The 23,409-nt window shown below is 36.4% G+C and overlaps 3 protein-coding genes across 5 annotated transcripts; 2 read left to right on the top strand and 1 right to left on the bottom strand.

Annotated features, from left to right (window-relative positions):
* Positions 1 to 2,841: 2,841 nt before the first annotated feature.
* Positions 2,842 to 7,062, top strand: LOC112284717 (uncharacterized). 3 transcript variants are annotated; one of them, XM_024524833.3, is made up of 11 exons: positions 2,848 to 3,100; positions 4,093 to 4,114; positions 4,258 to 4,517; positions 4,785 to 4,846; positions 4,972 to 5,026; positions 5,201 to 5,299; positions 5,431 to 5,517; positions 5,789 to 5,905; positions 6,162 to 6,254; positions 6,488 to 6,518; positions 6,636 to 7,062. In XM_024524833.3, exons 1-11 carry the CDS (start codon positions 2,993 to 2,995, stop codon positions 6,854 to 6,856), a joined length of 1,155 nt encoding a protein of 384 aa, XP_024380601.1. In that variant the 5' UTR covers positions 2,848 to 2,992; the 3' UTR covers positions 6,857 to 7,062. The 3 variants fall into 3 exon arrangements, with proteins under 3 accessions (XP_024380603.1, XP_024380601.1, XP_024380602.1); XM_024524835.2 differs by lacking the exon at positions 4,093 to 4,114 and having other exon boundaries at positions 2,842 to 3,100; XM_024524834.3 differs by lacking the exons at positions 2,848 to 3,100; positions 4,093 to 4,114 and adding an exon at positions 3,198 to 4,092.
* A 1,986-nt stretch (positions 7,063 to 9,048) lies between these two features.
* On the bottom strand, positions 9,049 to 10,455 carry LOC112284718 (uncharacterized). The gene is made up of 2 exons (XM_024524836.3): positions 9,800 to 10,455; positions 9,049 to 9,476 (listed from the first exon to the last, which is right to left on the bottom strand). Exon 1 carries the CDS (start codon positions 10,235 to 10,237, stop codon positions 9,809 to 9,811), a length of 429 nt encoding a protein of 142 aa, XP_024380604.1. The 5' UTR covers positions 10,238 to 10,455; the 3' UTR covers positions 9,049 to 9,476; positions 9,800 to 9,808.
* A 7,438-nt stretch (positions 10,456 to 17,893) lies between these two features.
* Positions 17,894 to 22,394, top strand: LOC112284937 (uncharacterized). Its single transcript, XM_024525335.3, has 4 exons — positions 17,894 to 18,673; positions 19,981 to 20,031; positions 20,188 to 21,881; positions 22,068 to 22,394. The coding sequence occupies exons 1-3, from the start codon at positions 18,029 to 18,031 to the stop codon at positions 20,818 to 20,820; spliced, it is 1,329 nt and encodes a 442-aa protein (XP_024381103.1). The 5' UTR covers positions 17,894 to 18,028; the 3' UTR covers positions 20,821 to 21,881; positions 22,068 to 22,394.
* Positions 22,395 to 23,409: the final 1,015 nt, after the last annotated feature.

The raw sequence follows: 23,409 nt of genomic DNA, 5'->3' as shown, positions 1-23,409 counted from the left end.
GATTAACCAATTAGAGACCTTGGGTGGGAATAGACATAATGGGTGTGCATGTGGCAATTTGGGGTGTGCTTGTAGTTTGAACCTTCTTTTTATTGGCCATATATTGGACTCAACCATTTGTTTATGGCTTGTAGCAAGATTCATCCTATGGAAAAGCTAGGTTGGTTCCCAATAAAACCATTTGTAATTCAAAACTAAATGAGAACTTGAGCAACAAATGAAATGTGGATGAATAGTTATTGGTAGAGATTGGTCTTGAGAGGCAAATTGTTCATGGTAGCAATTAGCAACATGAGAATATTGGAAAGTGAAAATAAAGTTTGTTGGTTGTTGTGGAATATAAATCTTTGTATTTTGAAAGATTTAATTCGTTTATTTTTATCTTACGTCTATATTTCTCAAGTTTTATTCCAAGCAATATTGTTTGAGTTGGGTTGTCTTCTTTCAATTGTCTAAGTTGGTAAATTAGAATTTCATTATATTTTAATACATATAGTGTATAGGTATAAAATGATCCATTTGTTTAAATTTCTCCGTTAGTCATATTAATTGCAATTACTTTATTTTTTTTCAATGAAGAATGGAAACTAATTAAAGATGCTTTTATTGTGTAGTATATGCAAATAAATATATTTTACATAAATATATATATTTTTTACTTATATTTTACATAAATAAATTATTTATATTTAGTAGAACAAGTAATAGAAGATGGTTTTCTTGTTTCTTAAGCAATTGAAGATATTATTAAAGAAAATCTAATTTTTTGGTAGTTTGTATTTTAATTTATAATTGGTGCAAATATTTATATAATTATATTTATATAAATAGGCTTATTTTATTACATGGTTGTATATTGTATTATGTATATATGTGTGTATATATATATATATATATATATATATCTGTTTATAGATTTATTTTATTTCTAAAATTTTATTTTGTAAATAGTATTATACATTTGATCTAAAGGATTGTGTTGAAGATCTCATTTATCAATGATTAATAATTTCACATATTATGTTAATTTCACAGTTTAGTAATCAAAATGGTTGATATAAAATATTGAGATAATATGATATTATGGTGATTACATTACAAAAAATAGTGATGTTGTATAGAACCAATAGATTTTTACTATATAGCTAAAACAAATTAGGTAGATCTATGTGTGTAAATAAAATTTAAAAATTGGGTTCTTTTCTTTTGATTAGAAGCCTTCTTTTCTAAATAATTATTTTAAAAAACAGAAGAATGTATGTCTAAATGATTGAAACAATTATATAAATTCTAAAAACATTTGAAAATACTAAGAATTATTTAATAATGTTAATGGAAAAATAACAAAAAAAAGTTTTAAAAAATAACATCATGTTTAAACTTTATGATTAAAAAAAAAACGGTTTATATTAATTTAAACATATTATATACATAGTGTGCAAAATTGTTACTCTTTATGTTTTAAAATTTTTACCTTCTTATATATAAATGTGTTGTGATATATGATATGCATTTTTTGTATAAAATTAATTGGTTATTATGAAATTCAAAATTATATTATTAATTACATATCCGCTGTGGATTATGTAATCAATATTATTATTTTAAATAAAAATAGATAGTAGCAACTTTTAAAACTAGTATTTAAAGATATTGTTCTATTTTGAAGCTGGAATTGTGGACAAGCACCAAATGATAGAATTCCAAAAATTTCAAAACACATCTTATTCAAATAAAATTTATATATTTAATTTGTTTGTATATTGATCATAAACATCATTCTTGTGCACATGCCATACAAAAATATAATATAATAGAATAGAATAGAATATTATTCATCCAAGTATTATATACAATTTTGTTTAAGACAGTCACATGTTGGTTTTCAATGTGTATTACTGGTTAACTATAAAATATAATATTGTATTAAATATAGAGCATTAAAATTCCAAGTTATATTATCAATCTCAGCAATATGAGTCAACTTGAAGACATTGCATATAAGTAATATAAATAATACATGAAATGAAGAAGTTTAAAAAGACAGTAATGTGAATAGAGAGTCTATAGGAAAGTAAAAACATATAAGCATTTGTGAAGAGGATCAAAGAAGTTGCAAAAACGATTGTACAAGTATTTAAGGTGGAAGTCTACTTATCTCATAAATGTTTATAAAAGCAATTTAAAAAAGTATTGCAATGATATAGAGAAATTAATAATAAAAAATAATACCAATTCTATTCAATATAACATGGTTTAAAAATCTAAGATTGATAATCTAAGTATGCTCATTAAATAAAAGAAAAAATACTTATAGAATTATACTTCAAAATACAAACCATATATATATATATATATATATATATATATATTTTCTTTCTTTAAAAAAAAAAAATAAAATAAAATAAAGTTACTATTAATTCTTACATACTAGATGTTAGAAAAATATATTAAGTTAAGTTATTTATTTTAAAAAAAAATAATAATAACATCATTGTATATTAGAAACATACTACAACAAAAATAATTACCTTAAGCAAAATAAACATTTATACACAAAGATGCAAATTTTATCTCTTCTTTTACACTACCCACCTTCTATAAAAGAAAAAATCACACACAACTAACACCACACAATCCCAAAGTTGTAATGCAAACTCGATCGAAGGGCCAAATCGGTTGGAAAAAGCCTCAGCTAATAAATTCATTCGCGCAACGAACAGATCGAAACAATCATCCAAAGGATGAGATTCCAAGTAATCATTCATCCATATAGTATTGACCCAATCACGACCAGTCGCGAGAACAGGGATAAAAGCGAGTCTCTTCTTCTTCTCGCCCGCGCTCATCATCCAAGTCCTCGTCGCCGAGAAAATTGTTCGCCATCGCCGGAATTCAATCACCGCTCTCTATCCAATAATGTGCCTGCCCCCCGATCGGACTGCATGATTGCTCCATAACCCAACTCTCCAACTGCAAGATCTGCGCGTAAATGGGCTCAAAATTCCTCCGCCATGCTCTACAACGCCACTTGCCTGAAGCTTCACAAGCCGCGAGTATGGTAAAAATTCGTGATTTGGGTCATCTACCCCGCTTTCAGGTGATTGCCCAACTGACCCCAAAGATATCGGTGTGTGGGTTCGAGAGGAAACCGATTTCTACGGCTGGGTTTTTTTTAGTAATTCATGCCATTGCTCATTCTTGGGCTTCAGTTGTTTGTTAGTCCTGGGGTGGGACTTGGGGTGCACGTCATTGCCTAGACATGCGTGTCGGGGTTTGCGGAAGCGTGAGTGTAGATTGGATTGAAGTGAGTGGTTGCGGAGGTTTGAATTGAATTGACTGTTGTTGATTTTGTGTGTGTGTGAGAGATTAGGCCTCGGAGCGAGATCACGGTAGTGTTTCCAGGTGACCATAAGCTTAGATGTGACGTCGTGGTGCTTCATACATGAAAGTGAGTATGCAGTGAGTGGGTTGTGTCGTCGAGGTGATTCGCGAGAGTGGACCTGACAAAGCTACATTGTGCTTGCGTGAGGTTGCATTTGTAGAAAGCTCTGTTGGGGTCTTAGTTCTGCTTTGCTAGGGTTTGTACTGGTTAGGCAACCCCCGGAAGTACATACATTGCTTGCTGGAGCTAGAGAACAGGCGTGTTGCACATCGGTGGAACATTGTAGGGAACCTTGTCGGTTTTGGACAAGCTACGAATTGCTTTCCTGCGATCTAGATCTCGTGGCTACACTGATACTTCGAAGAAAGTTCGTTGTCAAGTGTGCTTTGAATGCAATATTTAAGACAGAAGCGGCTATTCGAATCGAAGATGTTAAAGTAGAGGAGATTTGAAGGAGTCGTACTCCTTGACATTATGGTACTGTGTTGATCGGGTTGATCTAAAGAGGGCCGCAGTACCATATTGAATGCATTTCAACTTGGGATTAGGAATTCCGGAAGATTGTAGCTAGGTTTCCTTGGAGTTAAAAAAGGACAACATTCCATTCTTAAGCTCTTTCTAGTGTAATTGGAGAGCCTCGACTTTAATACCCAGTAACCACTTTTTGATCTCTGCATCGCACTCATCAAGTGGCCAGGCCGTTGCAGGTACCACGTCGCATTTTGCGAGGTTAGCATTGCCAGGCAGTGAAGAAATTTAGAAACTGAATTTTGCACCTGAAGGAGAAAGGAAGACGGTCTGTAGGTGTTCTAGTCAACATTGATTATCAAATGCAAAGTACATATTTAATGCCAAATTGATATCGGTGATAGGTGTTGGGACGGAGTTCGGACAAACGAATGCAAAAGAAAATTTTGAAGTGTACATGAAGGTCGTAAAGATGGGGACTTCAGCTAAAATCCGCTCCCACCTGGCGGGGAAACGACCAGCATCAGATATCGGTAAGAAGACGCGGCGATGGCGGGTGGGCATGCCCATAAGAGTTTGGCGGTTATTACTAACTGTTACTCTCGTTCTCGTTATTCTTGGCGCTGGCATTCAATTGCCTCAATTTTCCCACGCTATTGAAACGGTAATTTGACGCTGCCATGACTATAGCTTGTTTTGATCTTGTTCTCTTAATACTATATTACATAATTAATGGGTAGGGCAGTATTGAATTCTAAATTGGCAAAATGTTGAAGACTTAATAGATCAGACAGTATCTCTATGCTATTGTTTGGTCAGTCTTTTTCTGTAAGTTGGTCCAATCTCATTTTCCTTCATACTTTAGTTTTAATTTAATCACAGGGATACTGCATGATCCAGTTGACAACCACATAATGTAATGGTTATGCAGACCATGAAGCAGTTTCTAATGTGGGTACAGAAAGATGCTGGTGCCTGGGGTCCAATTATTTTGTAAGATTCGCTTGAGCCACTCAAAGTCTCTGCCTAGTGTTTCGTCTTTTGCTTGATATCTATTCTGCTATTAGTGTAGGTCTAATAACATTCGTCTCTTAATTCGGTGCTCGCTAATTTTGCAGGGCGTTGGCGTATGTTCCGTGCTCAGTCTTGGCAATTCCAGCTTCCATCCTTACGGTAATTTTATTATTTTTTTCAGACTTTCACCAACAATTGCAATTGTCAAGCCAGGACGTTATCTTTGGGTTATTTCAGTGGGGTTAAACTATCACCATCATGCTGGTGTTCAGTGCAATTTGTGTAAAGGTTTGTTTACAATATTTCGTGCCAAACTGATTCTAATTCTGGCAGCTGGGAGGAGGATATCTATTTGGCTTGTGGGTTGGCTTTGTGACGGATTCCATTGGCTCGACCTTGGGTGCGACTGCTGCATTTCTAGTTGGCAGAACGGTGAGTTTCTTTTGCACTAGCAACCATGTAGCTTGCAAATTCTATGTGCACTTACATCAGATTGTCTTGGTCGTTTTGCAATAAGTAATTCGAAACGGATACTCTCTGAATGGATCATGTTGATAATACAGGTCGGAAGGACTTACGTAACCTCGAAGTTAAAGGATTATCCACAGTTTCAAGCTGTTGGAATTGCTGTCCGGAAATCCGGTTTTAAGGTACAAACACAATTACCCTATGCTGTAATTTACTAGTCTGTAGAACTATGTACCAGAGTTTTGAACTGTATTCGTTTTAGTACATGAAGGCGGTTACAGCAATCATTACTAGCGGGCCATTACTTGGTGTGTCCACAAGTTTCTTGTGTTCGCTTTTGCTCAATCTTGGTAAAATGAGCAAATGCATGCAGTTGCAAGATGTAGGTTTGAAGTGGACCTAAAAGAATCAGGTTTATCTTACATATTAACTGTGTTTTTTTCGTTCGTGCAGATTGTGCTGTTGCTACGGCTTGTGCCACTTTTTCCTTTCAACGTATTGAATTATCTCCTGTCAGTCACCCCTATCAGCTCCACAAGCTACATCCTTGCTACCTGGTTTGGAGTGATGGTATGTTCTAGGAACCTAACTGTATGCACACTCTGATATGATTTGTGGCTACCAACACCCTGGTGCAATCCGTTCTTTCATTGTTGGATATAATCGGAGTTTATTAGTTTCAATTGTGATCTCTGAAGACTTCTTTGAAAATCCGTTCTTTCCATTATATGTACTTCTGTTGAACATATCAAAAGAATTGCTCGGCCTAAAGAGAAATGGATGGGAAGATTACGCTGATGTTTTGTCGTCATCGCCGTGCGTGCAGCCTATGACACTGGCTTTTGTGTACGCGGGGACAACCATCAAGGATATTGCAGAGATCAGTCATGGTGGAGCTCATTTCAGCCGAGCCCGTGTGGTAGTAGTTCAACACAACTGAATTACTTGCTATACCTTGACTTGTTCTTTTATGTTTTTAAAATCTGAACTGAGAGCCGAAAGAAACACGGCAAGGTTTTGTCAGAGGCTAGTTATCAACAGTCGAGCTTGATGGTTTAGTTGCATGTCTACTTGTGATGGAACTTTCTTCACAGCTTACGTTTTGCTGTCTTTAGTTTCTGATACGTGTTATTGGCTTGTCCTTATCTGCAGATTATGCTGGCTGTTGGGTTTGTCGCCACAAGTACGTCTCTTCTGCATCTGTTATGAAAATCATTTATTTGATTCACTAATAATGTCTTTATATATATTTCAGGATCTCATGTCACGGTCGAATGACTATTTACTTGTGCATGTGCAGTTTTGGTGATTTTTCTCCTAACTCGAATAGCCAGGAACGCCCTACGCACTGCCATCGAAGAATCAGGCGGTGAGAACGACACTCTAATCGGTGCTGCAGAAGCCTTCGGTACCACTGACCATCTGCCTGAGGTTCTGCAACCATTGATTATCAGAATCGATTCTTCCGTCAATATCACTGACGGGCCGATATCACATAAACCACTTGATTCAGTCTTATAAATGTACATGTTTAAATACTTCCTTCCGTTTAGCTGCTTCATGCATACTCTCATGTTTGACCATGAATTTGAAGATATTGCACAAAGAAGCAAAAATTCCAATAGGTAGCAGCGATTTTAGAACAGAGCGATTTTATTGTAGTTCCACAGATTTGAACTCCGAATGTTATTGAATTCCTTCTGAAAAAACATGTGTGTTCAAGTCAATTCATTTTCACCCACTCAAACGATGCGTAGGAAACTGCTGCTAATGTCAGTTTGTCTCTGTTGCTCGTGTTTTCTCTTGAAACTTGTTGATTAGCAATTATCAGTACCTGCACTCTACTCCTGGTAGACTTGGAACAAAAGTCTATATCAATTCACACACATTTACGTTCGTGATGTAAAATGTTACAACTAAACTTGTTGCTTTGAATCTCCGCAAAAATAAATTATCGTTCGCACGTTCAAATTCCACTGCTCCACATGAAAGTGTAGTGAATTGCTTACTCAGTTGTCCCTTCATCGAATCGAATGTGAATTGCAATACGAAACCATGTTCCTGATTTTTGGAAGATTGCGAGTGCTTACAAGATTTTTTTTATATGTCCAAAGTTTTAAAATACAATATTTATATAGGTGAAAGTGTTCCACAGAGTAATTCAATGGCTTTGGTACAGGAATCATTTGAAACAGGCAAGCAGCTGAAAATTTTAAAAATTTGGCAAGTAAAATCTACGAACACGAGGTCACAGAGAAGTGTTAGTTGCGGTAAACGCTTTAGAACTCCTTAGTACCTGTTCATTCCAACGCAACAATATACACCAGTTGTTAATTGCATATTTTGAGCACCAGATGAAGACTGTCTGTGTATAGATTGTATAGTCTTGAACCCCTGAAGCTAGTCTCATGGGTATTGTGCGAGGAAAAAGATTCCATCATTGTCATAGGTACTCACAGTAGCTCCATGCTCAACGAGAGATCTAGAAGGCGCTTCCAGTTCATAAATTGGATCAACTGGCTTCACACTCCTGCTAATGCACAAAAGCAACCGATTTTCAGAAACAGACGGGGCAAGATTAGCTGTAAATACCTAGTCACACTAATCAGTATCAGCTTTACAACATAATCCCACCTCGCATTTTTTTATTCGATCATTTATGTTAGGTCTGGAAAGCTAGCTGTCCGCAGAACTACATTCAGTAGCGTAGAATTTAGAATGTGTTCCAACTTGAAATATGACATGAAAAGTTACAATGCTCGACCTAATATAGTTATTGAGTAACTAGTACGAGTATAATCAGCATGTCATTGATCTTATCAAACACCAGTGATGCACGTGGGCATACTTCCATGTGCATTGAAGTACTACCATTTAGCACGGGCAGTCAGCTGGAACTCTCATAGTTTAAAGGCCCTCAGAAGCCTCCCTCCAACTATGCCTCAGTATCATCAGCAGCATCATCCACCTGGAAACATAAGTCACAAGGTACGGGGTTCTGCCGGCACAACCTGACCAACCGTTGCATCAACAGCTAGAGTCGCCGAGAAAATTACTAAGAAATGGCAGACATTAGCTATCCTAAAATATACAGCATGCCACATAAACACAACTTTCTACCTCAGAAGACAATGTCCTGAACCGACTAAACTAACAATGTTGTAGTTTTGAGAAGACTATGTTACTATTTCAATGCACTAGACTGCCTCAAAATGCCCAGATAAACACCATAACTTTGACAATAATAGACCTAACTAAAGGGTTCTACCAGCATAACTTGATAGGAAACCATTACAAAGAGTTCCTCCCGAAATTGTTAAGTTGCAGTACAACACTCTTAAAAGTGGCATAACAGGAGGTCCCAATGCTGAAAGCAATCGTGATACCTTTCTAAGGCCACACATAAAAAATGTGTGTTTTCTCTTCCCAGTTTGAACAACTATTGAGCTAACATGACAATACTGGAATCAAAAAAAACAAGGTCATAGTAAACCAGCGATCACCCATCACCATTACCTAATTCATTAGCCGACACCATTACGATTTCAGCTAAAGAATAATCAGCTGTTTAAAGTAGTGGAGCGTGAAGTTAAATGCGCACTTGAATACTCCAGCATAGCAAGGACACAACCAAAAAAATCAAAAGTAAGCCGTAGAACTGGCTAGCAATTAACACGCGCCATAGCGTCAACTTTGGGAAAACTGCAGCCAAGTTGTGAAACAATCTAGCAATTTTCTGCAAATTTATTGAACCAAGAAAAGAAAGTCCGCAGTATGCAAAGATGGAACGATATCAACATAGAGCAGCTAATTACAAAAAATGTGATGGAAACCACTTCGTAAAAGCTACTTAATGTTATAGAAACTGGAATGCTCCTGAAGCAGCAGAAGTTGCCGATGAAATCACGCATAAAACTACTCACACCTCTGCAGATCTTTGGATCACACACACCGACCCCCTTCCCCCAACTAGAAACAAAAAAAAGAAAAGAAAAAAACGTAGGTGTTTCAGACAAGGTACATCAAAACGAGATACTGATGCTGCAGAGTCCACCTATTCCCTAGATCTAACGAGCCCTGTACTTGGGAGAGCCCTATTTAATGATATGCTTCCCACATGCTTTCACGAGTTGTCGAATATCTGCAATGAATCCAGCAGAATCATACACGAAATCAAAATTCGGCCAAAAGTCCCTCACAACAAAGCACTGCGAATACACAAATGCGATCTATCTTCTCGTTCTTAACAAGATTGACATTACAATCACGATGTTCCACAGATAATCTCACACCTAAACTTTCAAAAGAAACATCGAATAACATTAACACACAACATGAGGCTTCAATAATTAAGGTTCAGAGAAAGAAAAACTGTTGCTTGACAGACTGAAATAATAAAAATAAAAGTAAAAACCAAAAATGTCAAGTAGATTGCCGGTGACTGGAATTTGCTAGAAAACATACCTGGGCTTTCTAAGATTGAGCTCCTGGTGTAAAGATCTCTTCTACTTCCTCGTGGTTCTGAGATTCTACCCCCTCATCCTTAGATTCACCTTTGGAATCACCGACCTCGTCGGTATTGTCAATTTCACGAGGCTTAGAGGCTGGTGCAGCATCATTCTCGGACTCAGACTCAGACGAAGAGGAAGAGGGAACAGATGCGCGATCCTCTTTTTCTTCACCACCGTCGAGTTCTACTTCCTCGTCAGTACCGACAAGAGGAACACTTTGTTCGTCACCCAGTTCTACAACCGGACCAAGCGTTCCCTCCTCATTTGATCCTCGTGTCACCCGCAAATTTGCAGCTCGGAAGGAAGATATCATTGAGACAAGCTTCATCACCATGAACGCAAACACAAAACCTATGATCATAGACTGCACTTTCTCCTGCCATTCCGCCATCGCTGCAAAGATCGTACCTCCTAGAATATTAAATTGAATAAAATTATAAACGAGAAACAAGAATCAAAATCCAACAACTATGCCACCGTTCAAACCCCTTCCACTTCGCCCTCGCTCCACCAAAACTGTTCGACCAGAACGCAAACAATCAGAGCCTCCTCCGCTCCTACTTCCAGAGCCAGATCTGACGCGATCAAAGGGATAACAATACCGAACGAGTGAGCAATCTAACTAAAAGCTCCAATCTAATTCCCTAGCCTGCCAAGTATCCCCTCGTATCCTGACGTAAAACTACATCCTAGCATCAAAAATCCAGTCATCATTCAAGATACTCCCGATCAACCAATGCGCTCCTTCGTCGCAACACTTCAACTTCTATCATCCACACTGGTCTCGAAGCAGAAGCAAATACCGAACGCAATTCATCCAGACATTATCAAATCAGCTCCAAATATCCAGAAACAAAGTGAACTCCTTCTCTAGCTCGTCGACTCACACTCTCCTGCTGAAGTTCCCGCACGCTTGTATGAATGTGAGTCGTGACACTCGCCACGAGCTTCGTGAAGGTTGGTAAAATGTAGTGAAAGCGCATTAAGCTTGGTAGGCGAGGTTGAGTGACGCCATAGCCAAATTTAGTTTACAACGCTACGATGGAGCCGGGGCAGCAACGGATTCGGTGGATCTTTAGCCCTCATGGTGGATATTTTCGCCGCGTCCCCAGTTCCCGGTGCGCTCCCAGCCGCGCTCCCTATTCCACCGTTCACATTCGGACTACAAAGCACTTTCTCGCCCTAACACCGTGGTTCAAGTTACCGTGGAACCCTTTTCACACATTGTCAACACAAGGTATTCAACCTTTTTACTTTGTCTTTGATAGGATCTTTAATATACTTTATTTTACATAATATTTAATATAGTAAAGATATCCTCAAATTAATTCACAAAATGAAATATAATAACACATTGGAAAAACAGATAACCTTGGTTCTGTTGTGCAAGACTGCTGTGTTACAACATATGTTAATTGATGTTGTGAAGAGCATTTTACACACACAATTATGTTTTCACGGTAAAGTTACAATATGAGCTTTACTAAAGAAATGGAATTTGTTAACAAACAATTCATACAATCAACCAAGCTATTGAAGTATGTAAACTTGTGAAGAAACCAAACTGAAGGATTTTCTCGAGGGAATTTTCACCCAACATTTCAAACCTCTCTAGCGGGAATTTAGCACATTACTATATCAATTCTTGATGGCTTTGCTCCTCTGGTTTCTATTTTGAGGGTTTTGAACAATGCTCATACCATTATTTGAGGTGGGAAAGGGTAAAGGTAATAAATTGATTTTTGTGTGTGTGTGTGCTTATATTTTTTGATTTTCATATGACCAAATGATTTTGCTGTAAATTTCATAAGAGATGATGATGTGTTGTGCACCTTACAATTTACAAAGTTTTACTCATATAAAATTCAATTAAAATGTGTTTATGAAAATTTTTAAAATATTTTTTCATACCTTTTCCACTACTTAATCTCATTCCCACAACATGTTTCACTAGGCTAGAAGTGCATGGGCAATAAAGCACTATGCATATACACTATTAAGGTTGAGTGGATGGATCCAAGAGTGACAATAGTGTGTTTGCATCAAACTTCTAATTTTACCTCATTGTAGTATTTTATTTTTTATTTTTTTATATAATTTGTTTCATCCTTTCTTTCTCTCTATACACATAACCAATCCACATCAACAAATCTTCCATGTCAACAAATAGTGCTTCCCACATAGATGTGTATTGGACTAAGCATTTCACAATAATACCATTCACACCCTATTTTAACAATAATTGACAAGTTTTGCGAGCAAAGTTTGGTCGAGTCAAATTGTGTTTATCCATATGTTCATCCATTCATCAAAATGGGTAGAAAAGTGGGGCCATGGGTTAATGGTCAACTCATCCATTTCATCAATTCACCAATATTCAAATAGTTGCCATGTGTGTGTTGGGGGGGTTGATGAATGGACTCATGGCTTCAAAGGCACAGAGGTGTGGTTCCAAATGATTGTGTTGTGTTGTGTGGATGCTTGTCCTACAAAAGCAAGCTCAGATATGAATATGTACCTCAAGTACCATCTGAAAAGGAGAGAAAAAGGGGGGAAGAAAAAAAAAGGGGAGGGAACCATTTAAAAAAAATAAAATAAAAAAAAATGCAATTCCATGCATGCATAAATGTTATTATTGTTATTTTTATTTTTGAATTTTTATTTTACAAGTTTTAAAAAATGTATCAAATATATATATATATATATATATATATGTTATGAGTGGGTGGCCTCTTCTTCACCTAGTAAAGGTGGGACATTTGGTTTTTGGAAGAAAGACATTCTGGCAGTTTTTAGTGTGGGTTTGACAGGGTGTTGGAGGGTTTCGATATCATTGTTTTTTCTTTTCTTATTATTGTTGATGTTGCTTTTGACTGCTTAGATGAAACCCAAATGATATAAGTTGATTGGAAGAACGTAAAGCAACAAAGATTCTATATTCATGAGAGATAATGAGGTTTCTATGGTTTTAGGGTTTTCATAAATAAATTGAAAACTTCATTCAAGGATGTGTACAAACCAAGAGCTTCTTGGTAGTTGCATGAATCATTATTTACCTTGGCAGAAGAATGATACCCAAGACATTGCTCGTTTTATAAGATGAAATTACCGAAGTCATTTAATTTTTATTTAATTTTTTCTATTTCTTCTTTGCAAATTAAGATGCATAGATTCTTGCATATCTCGTGCATATATATATATATATATATATATATATATGTGTGTGTGTGTGTGTGTGTGTGTGTGTTGGAAATGAATAATAGATTAAAATCAAGATCAAACAATTATTTTCTTTTAAATTTACATGATGCTTAAGAACTTACATGTAAAATACATTTTTAGTTATTTTAAGACAATCACAGAAGAGAGTGGTAAAATTTCACACAGTTCATGCTACATAATTCTATTTTGGTTCTTGTTAGGGATAAGTTTAATAATATTAAATATATTTTTATGTTTCAATTCCCAATTGATTTACATTCTTGGATATCAGACGGGTACACTTTTAATACATAATATTAAAATGTCAGTATAATTTATTATAAAAATATTCAACACAATAAAGAATTTCATGCACACATCTTGTTTCTGCAATTTCCTTTGAGTTGGATACGAATTAAACATAAGGAATACACTTTGCTGTTAAGTTATCAAAAAACTTATAAAAAATTAATTAGTTAATTAATTAACTTAAATTGTACATTTTTATTTGTGTGAAAGATAATAATTCATGTGCAAAATCATATTTAGTACATAAGTTTTTTTTAGGCTCAAGTCTATGATAGGTTTTAGGTCTAAGACTAAGATACACATCCTAAATCAATTTACTATAGTTATTAATTTGGTAAATAATTTTTTTTGCATTAATTTAAAAAAAATTAAAGACTATAATGTGATATTATTTAAATACTTTAGATTTATGTTTTAAATGATATTTATAAAATTTAATTATATTTTTAAATGAATATTTTTATTTGATAAAATATTATTTGAATATATTTTGGCTTTACTTTGATTATATAAATTAACTGTTAATTATTTACATTAGGTCATGATGAATTTTTAAAAAAATACTATAATTTCATTAAAAATAGTTTAAGATCTAATTTAAAATTAAATATAAATTCAAAATTTAAGTTAAGATCAAATAAAGACTAAAATCTAAAGAAGCTTTATTATTTAAAGGACAATATAAGAGCCCACAACTTTTTGATCCATTCATTGGTTAAAATTAAATATAAAAAACTATGATTGCATTTAATTTAGATTAGATAATAGTTAATAAAATTATGTCTATAAAGAAGTTGAGAAGTGAATATTGATTATAAAAAATAATAAATAAAATTAAAGTTATATTTCTTTTTTTCTTTTAAAGTACGACTAATCTTAAATCCTTGGAATTTGTATGGAAAAAACTTTAGATTGTATCAAAGACAATCCATGAGCTCTAAACAAAAGAAAAAACAATCTCATAGATCAATTCAATTTTTTTTCTATAAAAATTTATAAAAACAAAAATTTAATTTGATTTTTTTTAACATTGATATAAGTCAAAATTATAAGGAAGTAATAGATTTTGAAACTTGGATGGTAAAAACACATAACATAGCCTCCATATAAATGTTTGCTATGCAAAATATTTGTAGGATGTAGATCATAGTGGATCTTGTCTCATAAGTATTATATAACAATATTGCCACCTGACAAGCATAAACATCATCACTAGAAGATCCTAAAAGAAGAAATGCTATTGTAAGATCTTGATAGTGTCAATGATTTGCTTTACTACATAAAATATGATATTGATACAAAGTTTGTGGAGGTTTGTGCCGGCCATTTAAATGTAGTTTTGGAAGAAGAAAGAATTTTATTTGATCTTATGGATCTACAATTAAAATCAATTGATTCAAAATAAATACTATTGCTTGTTTAGAATGAGGGTGCAAGCAATACATTACATGTTTTTTTTTTGGTGCAAGTAAGACTTTTATATATAGAGAACAATTGTCAAAAGATAAGTTCTCTAATAGCATGTCTAAATGTATCAAAATCATATTGTACTTTGCTTTAGCAAATAATATTACCTCAAAATCCATTGGTGGAACAAAGAAGTTTCCATACACTACAAAACAAGCAATTAAAATGACAATTGATGTCTTGCATTGTATAAATTTGACAAACAATAATTAATGTGATGTGCAAATTCATTCATCAACTAGTTTTTTTTGACAAGCTTTAACTTCTTGTTATTTGGAGGTTCTTGATTGAAGCAAAAATTGGCATGTGACTAATTGTGTCCAAGAAGATTGCTGAAATTATGTTTAGAAAGTGGATTCTACTTATTGCTTTTGAGTGATTTGTGATTAGATCAATCATTTTTTTGTCAATTTAAAATTACCCAAGTTGCAACATAGAAAGTACCAAAAAAAAAATCTTTAATTGATGATGAAGATGTAATGTATTCATGCTGCATATGTCTTTTAAGTATTACAACAAACCTTTGTAATGAGATGTCTTTCATACAATGAATAAACTTAAATTTACAAAGAGAATTTAATATTGAATGTTTAATTACAATTTGCAAGTTCACAACTACAAAGTGGCTGTTCAAATTGAAATATAGCTATAGAAGCTTCCATCAAGATAGCACATATCTTAACGCTCACAAATGACTTGACATTTTACAATATTAGAAAGAATTTATCAATCAAATAGAAATTAGGCAACAATGGATAGAGAGATACATTTTTTTTGTTGAGATGAGTAAGTTAATCTTGTCATGAGGCCTAAAGAAAAGAAGGCATGCATAACAGTTTTGATATTCTTGTGTCTCTATCACGATTTGATATAATATAGTGAAGACATGTCTATAAACAACATCTTTATTCTAAATGCAAGAAAATACAAAGACAATTATTTTTACAATGAGGATCTTGGAATCCAAATTACAAAAATATTATCAATATTTGATTGCTTGCATTATAGATGCCAAGCTCTTGTGGCATTTGAGAATTAGCCAATCACCTTGCTATTGTTGATAATGTACTTGTCAATTTCAAAGATGGAAGTAAGAACCCATGCCCAATATATAATAATTGATTTATCTCCAATGGTATTTATGACAATCAAATAATGCAAAATGGTGGCGTTTAGAAAGAAAATTGCACCATCTTTTGCAAATATGGTCTTTAGAATCATAAGATGACTCTAAAAGATGCAAGAGAGCTTCTTGCTTTGCAAGCATATTTTCTTAAACAAAGGTTGATGTTTAAAAAAACTATAGAAGAAACAAAAAATCTAATTATATTTTATCCAAAAATTTATTTTAAATTTAATTTCGTTGAAGTCTATTGGGACGTGTGTAAGTCATATACATGCAAGTATTGTGAATACTTATGAGTAGGAATTCAACTAGTTGTTCTTTTAGCTTTGAAGTCAATCTCTTTAGTAATGATTTGGTGATTTGTGTGCAAATTAAAACAATACATTGATGTATATTATGAAAATAATATGCGCTTCTTCACAACCTTGCAAGTCAAGTATATTGTAAAAATTATTTATTATATTACAAGATCCATGCATTAATTATGCAATAATTATAATTATAAAAATCGATATTGTTGTTGGTTTAAAACTAATTGATTTGTATGTATACAATTTAAACCTAATATTATAGTATTAATAAAAATATTTGTTAGATTTTAAAAGAGTATAAATTTCTAAATTTGGTCAATTTTAAGATTTATATTTAAAATAATTAAAATTAAAAAAATCTACTTAAATTATCTAAAACATATATTTGTTTCTCATATAATTTTATTTTTCAAAAATATTATAATACACCACAAATATGTTGTTTATGTTCTTTTTTTTGTTCTTAAAAAATATAAGAATGTTATTTAAACACATTGTAACTATAGTAGTTTTTAAAATCAAGGCAAATATAATAAGAAGTTTGTATAGTCACATGACACATCTTATGATGCTTGTAGATCTAATTCACAAAGTTTCACAAAGAGACACTATCTACCTAATATGTTTCGATTTATTTTTATTTATCTAAATAATATGGATTTTTAAATCATTTATTTATTTATTATATATATAGATATAGAATATTTTACATATAATTCAATTTGATTTATATCTTTTAAAAAATAGATTAGTTTCAATCCAATATTGATAGATAATTAATTTATACAAGTAATAGAAAAAAAAGGTGCATGTGTAATGAAATAATAGATATGGATGAATGAAAGTTTGTATTTTATTTTTTAATATATTGCGGTGAGATGTGCTAAATGAGGAAGAATCACAATCGATGATTGGGAAGGAAGGGAATCTTAAATACAAAGGGGCAGCAGCCAAGGGGTTGGACCAATGGGCGACGCCCATAAGGCGGCGAATCAGGGCACAGGGATTGGGCGAGGAAACAGGCAGCGTCGAAATAGAAAGAGCTTCCGAGGAACTCCACTGAAACTCATAAAGAACGTCGTGGGGAACGTCCCGGCCACGTCCGCCTCCCTCTTTCCTCTGCTTTCTCTTCCGCCTAACGGGGGCCGAGGCTACGAAGGAAAGCCCAGAGGGCAAAAGAAAAAGAAAAAAGAAAAAATGGCAAAAGGTAAAGGTCGTGGAAAAGCAAAAGGCAGGCAGGGGGAGGGAGGGCGGGAGAGCGGGGGCGGTGGCCGAAGGAGGGAGCGAAGAAGGGAGAGGGGGCGTCCACAGGGCGGAATGAGGAGGAGTCGGGGATGAGATGAGAAACAGTTAAGCTCGTGTTTCTGTGAGTCACTTGCGTGCATCGCTCGCTCGCTCGCTCGCTCGCTGTTGCAGGAGCAAGTAGACAAGGAAGGAAGGAGGAAGCGAGAGAGAGCGAGGACCAGCGTGAGAGTGAGAGTGACCGAGAGAGAGTGAGAACAGAGGTGACGGAGACGAGTTGAGAGAGAGACGAGAGAGACAAGAGAGAGAGGAGGGGAAGACGTGCATCCATCCAAGCATCATCTCCCCCCGAGCACCGCAGCTACGGACGGAGTTCTGTGCGGGGCCAGGGAGGAGTTAGTTGTTCATCGCATCTACGAGAGGAGCAGCAACTGGTGAACAGGGAAAAGGGGACATCACCTCCGGTAGTGGTGGAGGAGGCGACGCAAAGACGACGAGGGGGGTGGAGCCAACATCGTTCCGCGAGATGATGATGCATCAGCATCAGCACCAGCAGCACCCGGGAGATGGCGGGGGAGCGGACGCTATGGACGCTCATGGCTTGGCCTGTGACGACCACCACGTGGTGGTCGGGAGAATGGACCTGGCGCCCCAGGTGCAAGGATTGAGGATGCTGGACGAGCAGCAAGAGCACGAGCAGCAGCAGAGGATTTTGTATGGGGAGAAGGGGCTCGGAGACCACGACCATGACAATATGGGCAAGGGCCAGCACCCGGGGCACGTCGTGGTTTATGGCGACCGCGGGCATGAGAATGGACATGACCACGCGCATGCGTACGGGGTGGAAATAGGGAACGGGAAGCACGGCGTCGTGGATGACATGGACGCCAAGCTCGGGGGGCTGAGTGCGGCCATGCTCCGGGTGGATGCTAAGATGGAGGGCCGGGAGCGGCAGATGAGCGAGGGGGATGTCGGGACGGCGAACAGCCCTCAGGTTGGGAAGCTACGCGGGCGGTCGTCACGGGACCCTGCAATTGAGTGGAGCGAGAATGCCACCACAGTGTTGTTACAAGCGTTTGGGGAGAAGTATCACGCTCTCGATCGCGGGAATTTTACGAGCAAGATTTGGGCCGACATTGCGGCGAGGGTGAACAGCCGCGGCTCGCTGACGGTGATTAATGCTTTCGATTTTAAAACTCTTTATTTGTTTTTTTCTATGCTGCGGTGCTTTCTTTGAGGTTGATTTGGTGTTATTTCTTATCAGTCGAAGAGAGTGAAGCCTAGTTAGAGGCGGCTGACGGCGCTTGGGATCAATTGGGGGGGGGAACACGTAAATGGAGGTTAAGTGGTTTTAGAGATCCAAGCATGCATGCCAGGGTTTTATTTTATTTATTTGTATATCGCCATTGGTTGGAAAAAAAGATAGCCTGAGTTTGCCGTAGGGTTCACAAGCAACTGGCGGAGGTCGATGGTCTTGACGAACTTGTTTTGATGCCTAGAATGTCTTATTCTCTGTTGTAATTGAAGTCTTGAGGCTTCAAACTTCCATAGTTTACGGAACACCCGAGTTAGTGATACACACGGATGATAGTTACAACCGTGAACAGTGTTTCCCAAGCTGTTTGTACTTGTGAAACACTTGTGTACTGTATGGGGCTGTAGATATTGAATTGTCGTTTAGACTGTTCGGTGTTATAATGTCTTTTAGGTTTTTGGTACATACAATCGGAATGTTCCTTTGTTTTTCGGTTTTCGCCCGTGCTCTGATTATATTAACACGTAAGTGTGATGGACATTGTGTCCGCCCCCGACAGTAAATACGCGTAGTAGATTCATTTCAGCCATGTTTCGACTTCCATTGCACGCTTAGGGGCAGTCTCATTTGTATGTGGTATCTTTCAAGCCTAGATCAGAGGAGTTGTTGAGATTAGGTACATCTATATGAGACACGTTTTTTACGTCAAGTAGCTATTTGGCCATTGAGCTTGTTTGGTGAGGGTGCGAGTGATGTGATTATTATTTTGTTTGCGGTGCTGTTGCTCTACTGAATTGTACAATAAGTTTTATTTATTTTTATTTTTATTTTTTATGTCTATGTTATCAAGTGGACAATATAATTTGTGTACAACACGAGCAGTGGATTGCGGCGTGTAGTTTTGTCGGGCATTACCTGCTTTAGTTAATGAAACAGGTAATTGTTCACACGGGTAATTTATGCCGTTTCCTGATCACAGGATCTCTCGCACATCTGGTTTTGATTGTCCAAGTAGCTGGCATTTACTACATGTATTCTCTGCTATTTAGTTGACGTGTTCCTCGAAAAGTCTGATACCGCTCAAGCACCGACTTAACTCCGGCTTTTACTGAAGAATGATGTAATTTCCCGTGAGTCACTGAGATTATTCACTGAAAGTTCAGAAACACTCTCGAAGATGTTACTTGCACTCATTTCTACCGTCTGTCGGGTGCATGGTGTAGGGTAATATAGTGGACGGAATACCAAAGACGCAGGAGCAGTGCCGCATTAAGGTGGGAAGCTTATTACACTCGCTTCATGTGATGATTAATATTGCTGTTATCATAGTGAACCAGTTTCTGTATGGAAAGGCTTCAAATCATGTAATCGTTCCTGATTTATGCAGTCGACGTTTTCTTTGTCATTTCTAATGATTCATGTAAATCCAGGTTGATAATCTAAAAAAACGTTATAAAGTGGAGAGGGAGAAAAAACGTGTGTCGGGATCTGGGACGTCGAAATGGATATTTTATGATATGATGGATGAGTTGATTGGTGCAAACCCGAGACACATGCGCAGCGGGGGTGGAATCGGAGGCGGAGATTCGCCTTTGGGCTTGGAAGGCGGTGACACTCCTCTAGGCATCCGATCTTCTGGGGAAGAAGAGGAGAGGATGTACTACTTAGAGGGTGCCGGTGGAGATGGCGATCAAACATCAGAAACCATCCCTAAGATTTCGCCAATCCAAGGACGAAGGAAAAGGAAAAGGGCCTTGGAAGACTTGGAACGAGAGCACGTGAATGCCCCAGCTCTGATGGCCCTGTTCGAGGGTTACAATGTTCCACCAGCTATCATTGATGCCATGCTGCAGGAAGACATGGATGAGTACACTCTGCTAAACTCTAGGGATATTACAGTGTTACTTGACCAACTGCGAAGCAAGCACCGGCTGCACATCAAGCTGGGACCCGCGGAAAGGATCAAACAAGCCATCGAGGCTGCAAAAGAGAAAAAAAATAACTTGGCTCTAGTTATCCAGCAGCAGCAGCAGCAGCAGCAGCAGCAACAACAACAGCAATGAGTGGGGACAAAATGGATGCTGCGAATAATAGAGGTATTGAAGATGGATTGGATGCGAGAAAATATGACAACAGGGTGCGGCTTATGCTTCTGGACGTGATTCGAGCAGCGCCGGTATAATCGCTTTGATATGGAGTTTTTCCCTGAAGACGTTTCAGACGGAGTAAAGTTATGTGGAAGAGGGTGGAAGCAATTTACTCTGAAATATTCGCGAGGAAGATGTGATGGTTGGAAGAAAAGTTTGGTTAAAAAAAGAAACATCAGTTTGTGAAACATTTTAGAAGTCCAGGTGCATCGATTGCTGGACAGGAAATGACCACAGATCTGTAGGGTTGGGCATGAGAGGTCCCAAGAGCGTACAGAAACGGTAGTTGCAGTATTGTTGCAATGCTTTGTCGAATTGGGTGGGTGGATGGTAGCCGATTCACGCCGAATCAGCTTCATTTTTGAACGTAGATTGATGGCGGAGTTTTTTTTTTTTTTTTTTTTTTTTTTTTTTTTTTTTTTTTCCCTTTTTGTCTTCCCTTTCTTTCTTTCTTTCTTTCTCTCTTTCTCTCTTTCTTTCATTTAACACCTTTTTTGTTTGTTTGTTTGTTCGTTTGTTCCGGGATTAGAGTTACTTTTATTTTTTCGAGTTCTTTTAAAATATTTGAGGACACTAACTTGTTTAGGGCAGGATCAGCATTTATGTACCATTCATGGTTGTGCCGCTGGACTCTTTTCTCTTTGTTCGGTGTGAAGGGGAAGGAAACCTGGCCGTACCTTTCTCATGTACAGGTGGAAATGATGAAGGGGGGTTTAAAGTAGGAGAGAGTATACAAGGATGCTGAAAGTACTTGATGGCGCTCAATTGTATCGTATCGACAGTTTTGATACCTTGGTCCTGTCTGGAGTAGATGATGTCCCACTGAGCATCCGGGAGCTGCTTTGCTGTGTGCTGAACAGCCTTCGATGCCTCGAGATGGGAGTTTTCCATGTCGAAGCTTAGTTATTTCGACTTTACCTCGACACTTCATGGACTGAGCAATAATAGCGGAAATTCCACCGCCAACCATACCTAAGGTACATTTTGTTATCTTCACGTGGCATAGTAGAACATGTAACAGTATTTGTATCTCGGTCTTTTTCTGGAGCTCGAGGTTTTGACGAGGAAATTCTAGTCTGTTCTGAGGCTTAGCCGAGCGTAATTTTCTATACGAAGTGGAAAGTTCTAGTGATTGAAGCAGCCTGAATTTTTTTGGATTGCAGACAATGCTGCTGTCGATTCTGCCACAATTAAGAAACTGGTTGAGCGCACCGCGCACTGTTTTCTCCTGCTAAACCAGCTTGCTTGACCAGACTTTTGGAGAATTCCGTGCATGTGTCACAGGCGGATGGTATTTGGATTAGGTACAACTATAGTGCAGTTGGATTATCAAGTGTTCAATCTATTTAGGCTTTGGCATTTCAGGATTGACCAACAGATCGATCAAGTGGTTCACGTCGTTGGGTTATTGATAAAAGTCGACATGCAGCATTCACTATGTTAAATACCAACAAAGAGAAAATGTTCCACCTCCCGGTATATTGCCATTAGTGATCCTGGTCATACTTTTGGAATGGTTTTTGTATGGAAGAGACTGGTCGTTAATTGATGGATGGTTTTAATCACTTTATTAAACCCCTCCACTTGTTTTTTCTTTTTACTAAAAACTATCAGAAGCATGTTGCTGATATTTTAGAAGTCATACCATGCAAATGATTGTTGGTTTTAGGATTCGAAGTTTCATTGATATAGACGACACTTCAACTCAGAGAAATTTACTTTGGGAACAGACAAATGGACACCCCCAATGGCGTGCATTTTGAAACTCTTTTTTAAACTAAAAAGTTTTAGGGTAAATTTACAATAAAAGGCACTTTAAATGGATTTAGTAAGTTTTTTTAAATGAATGAGACAATTATATGAAATGTATTATGAACTTTTGTTAAATCTACTCCCACTTTATATGAAATGGGAGTGTCTATCTAGCAATTTCTTTTATTTTTTGTTTTTAAAATCTAGATCATGATCTAAATCCTTGGTGTTTAGAGTTATATTTATTTTCATATTTACACACACACACACACACACACATATATATATATATATATATATATATATATATATATACACACTTTATTCCCTCCAAAAATTAATTCTCTAAAAACTAATAATTTCTAATAAGTAATCAATATTTTAAGAATTGACTCCATTGTAGGTTGTATAATTAATATCTTCTAATTTTATTTTATTTTTTTAGAAAGATATAATGTTTCTATCAAATCATTATTTTTATGAATAACATTCCATGCAAAATCATAGAATGTATAAATAATGAGTTATCCTAGCATTTTACTCTACAAGAAATTGAAGAAATTCTCTAGGACATGGTGAAGACAAAGTTCCTAATTTAGATAGAGGTGACATTGATTTTTTAAAGATTTTTTGGCACATCATTGGAGCTAATTATCTCATTGTGAATAACCAAGTGCTTTTTAATGGTTGTTTTTCCTATAGTATTGTTAAAGGGTACATTGACATCTTGCACAGAGATGTTGATAAGATAAT

The sequence above is a fragment of the Physcomitrium patens genome, chromosome 7 (genome assembly GCF_059467195.1).
Source record: "Physcomitrium patens ecotype Gransden chromosome 7, ASM5946719v1, whole genome shotgun sequence".
Classification (NCBI taxonomy): domain Eukaryota; kingdom Viridiplantae; phylum Streptophyta; class Bryopsida; order Funariales; family Funariaceae; genus Physcomitrium; species Physcomitrium patens.
This window is presented reverse-complemented; position numbering and strand designations above follow the sequence as displayed.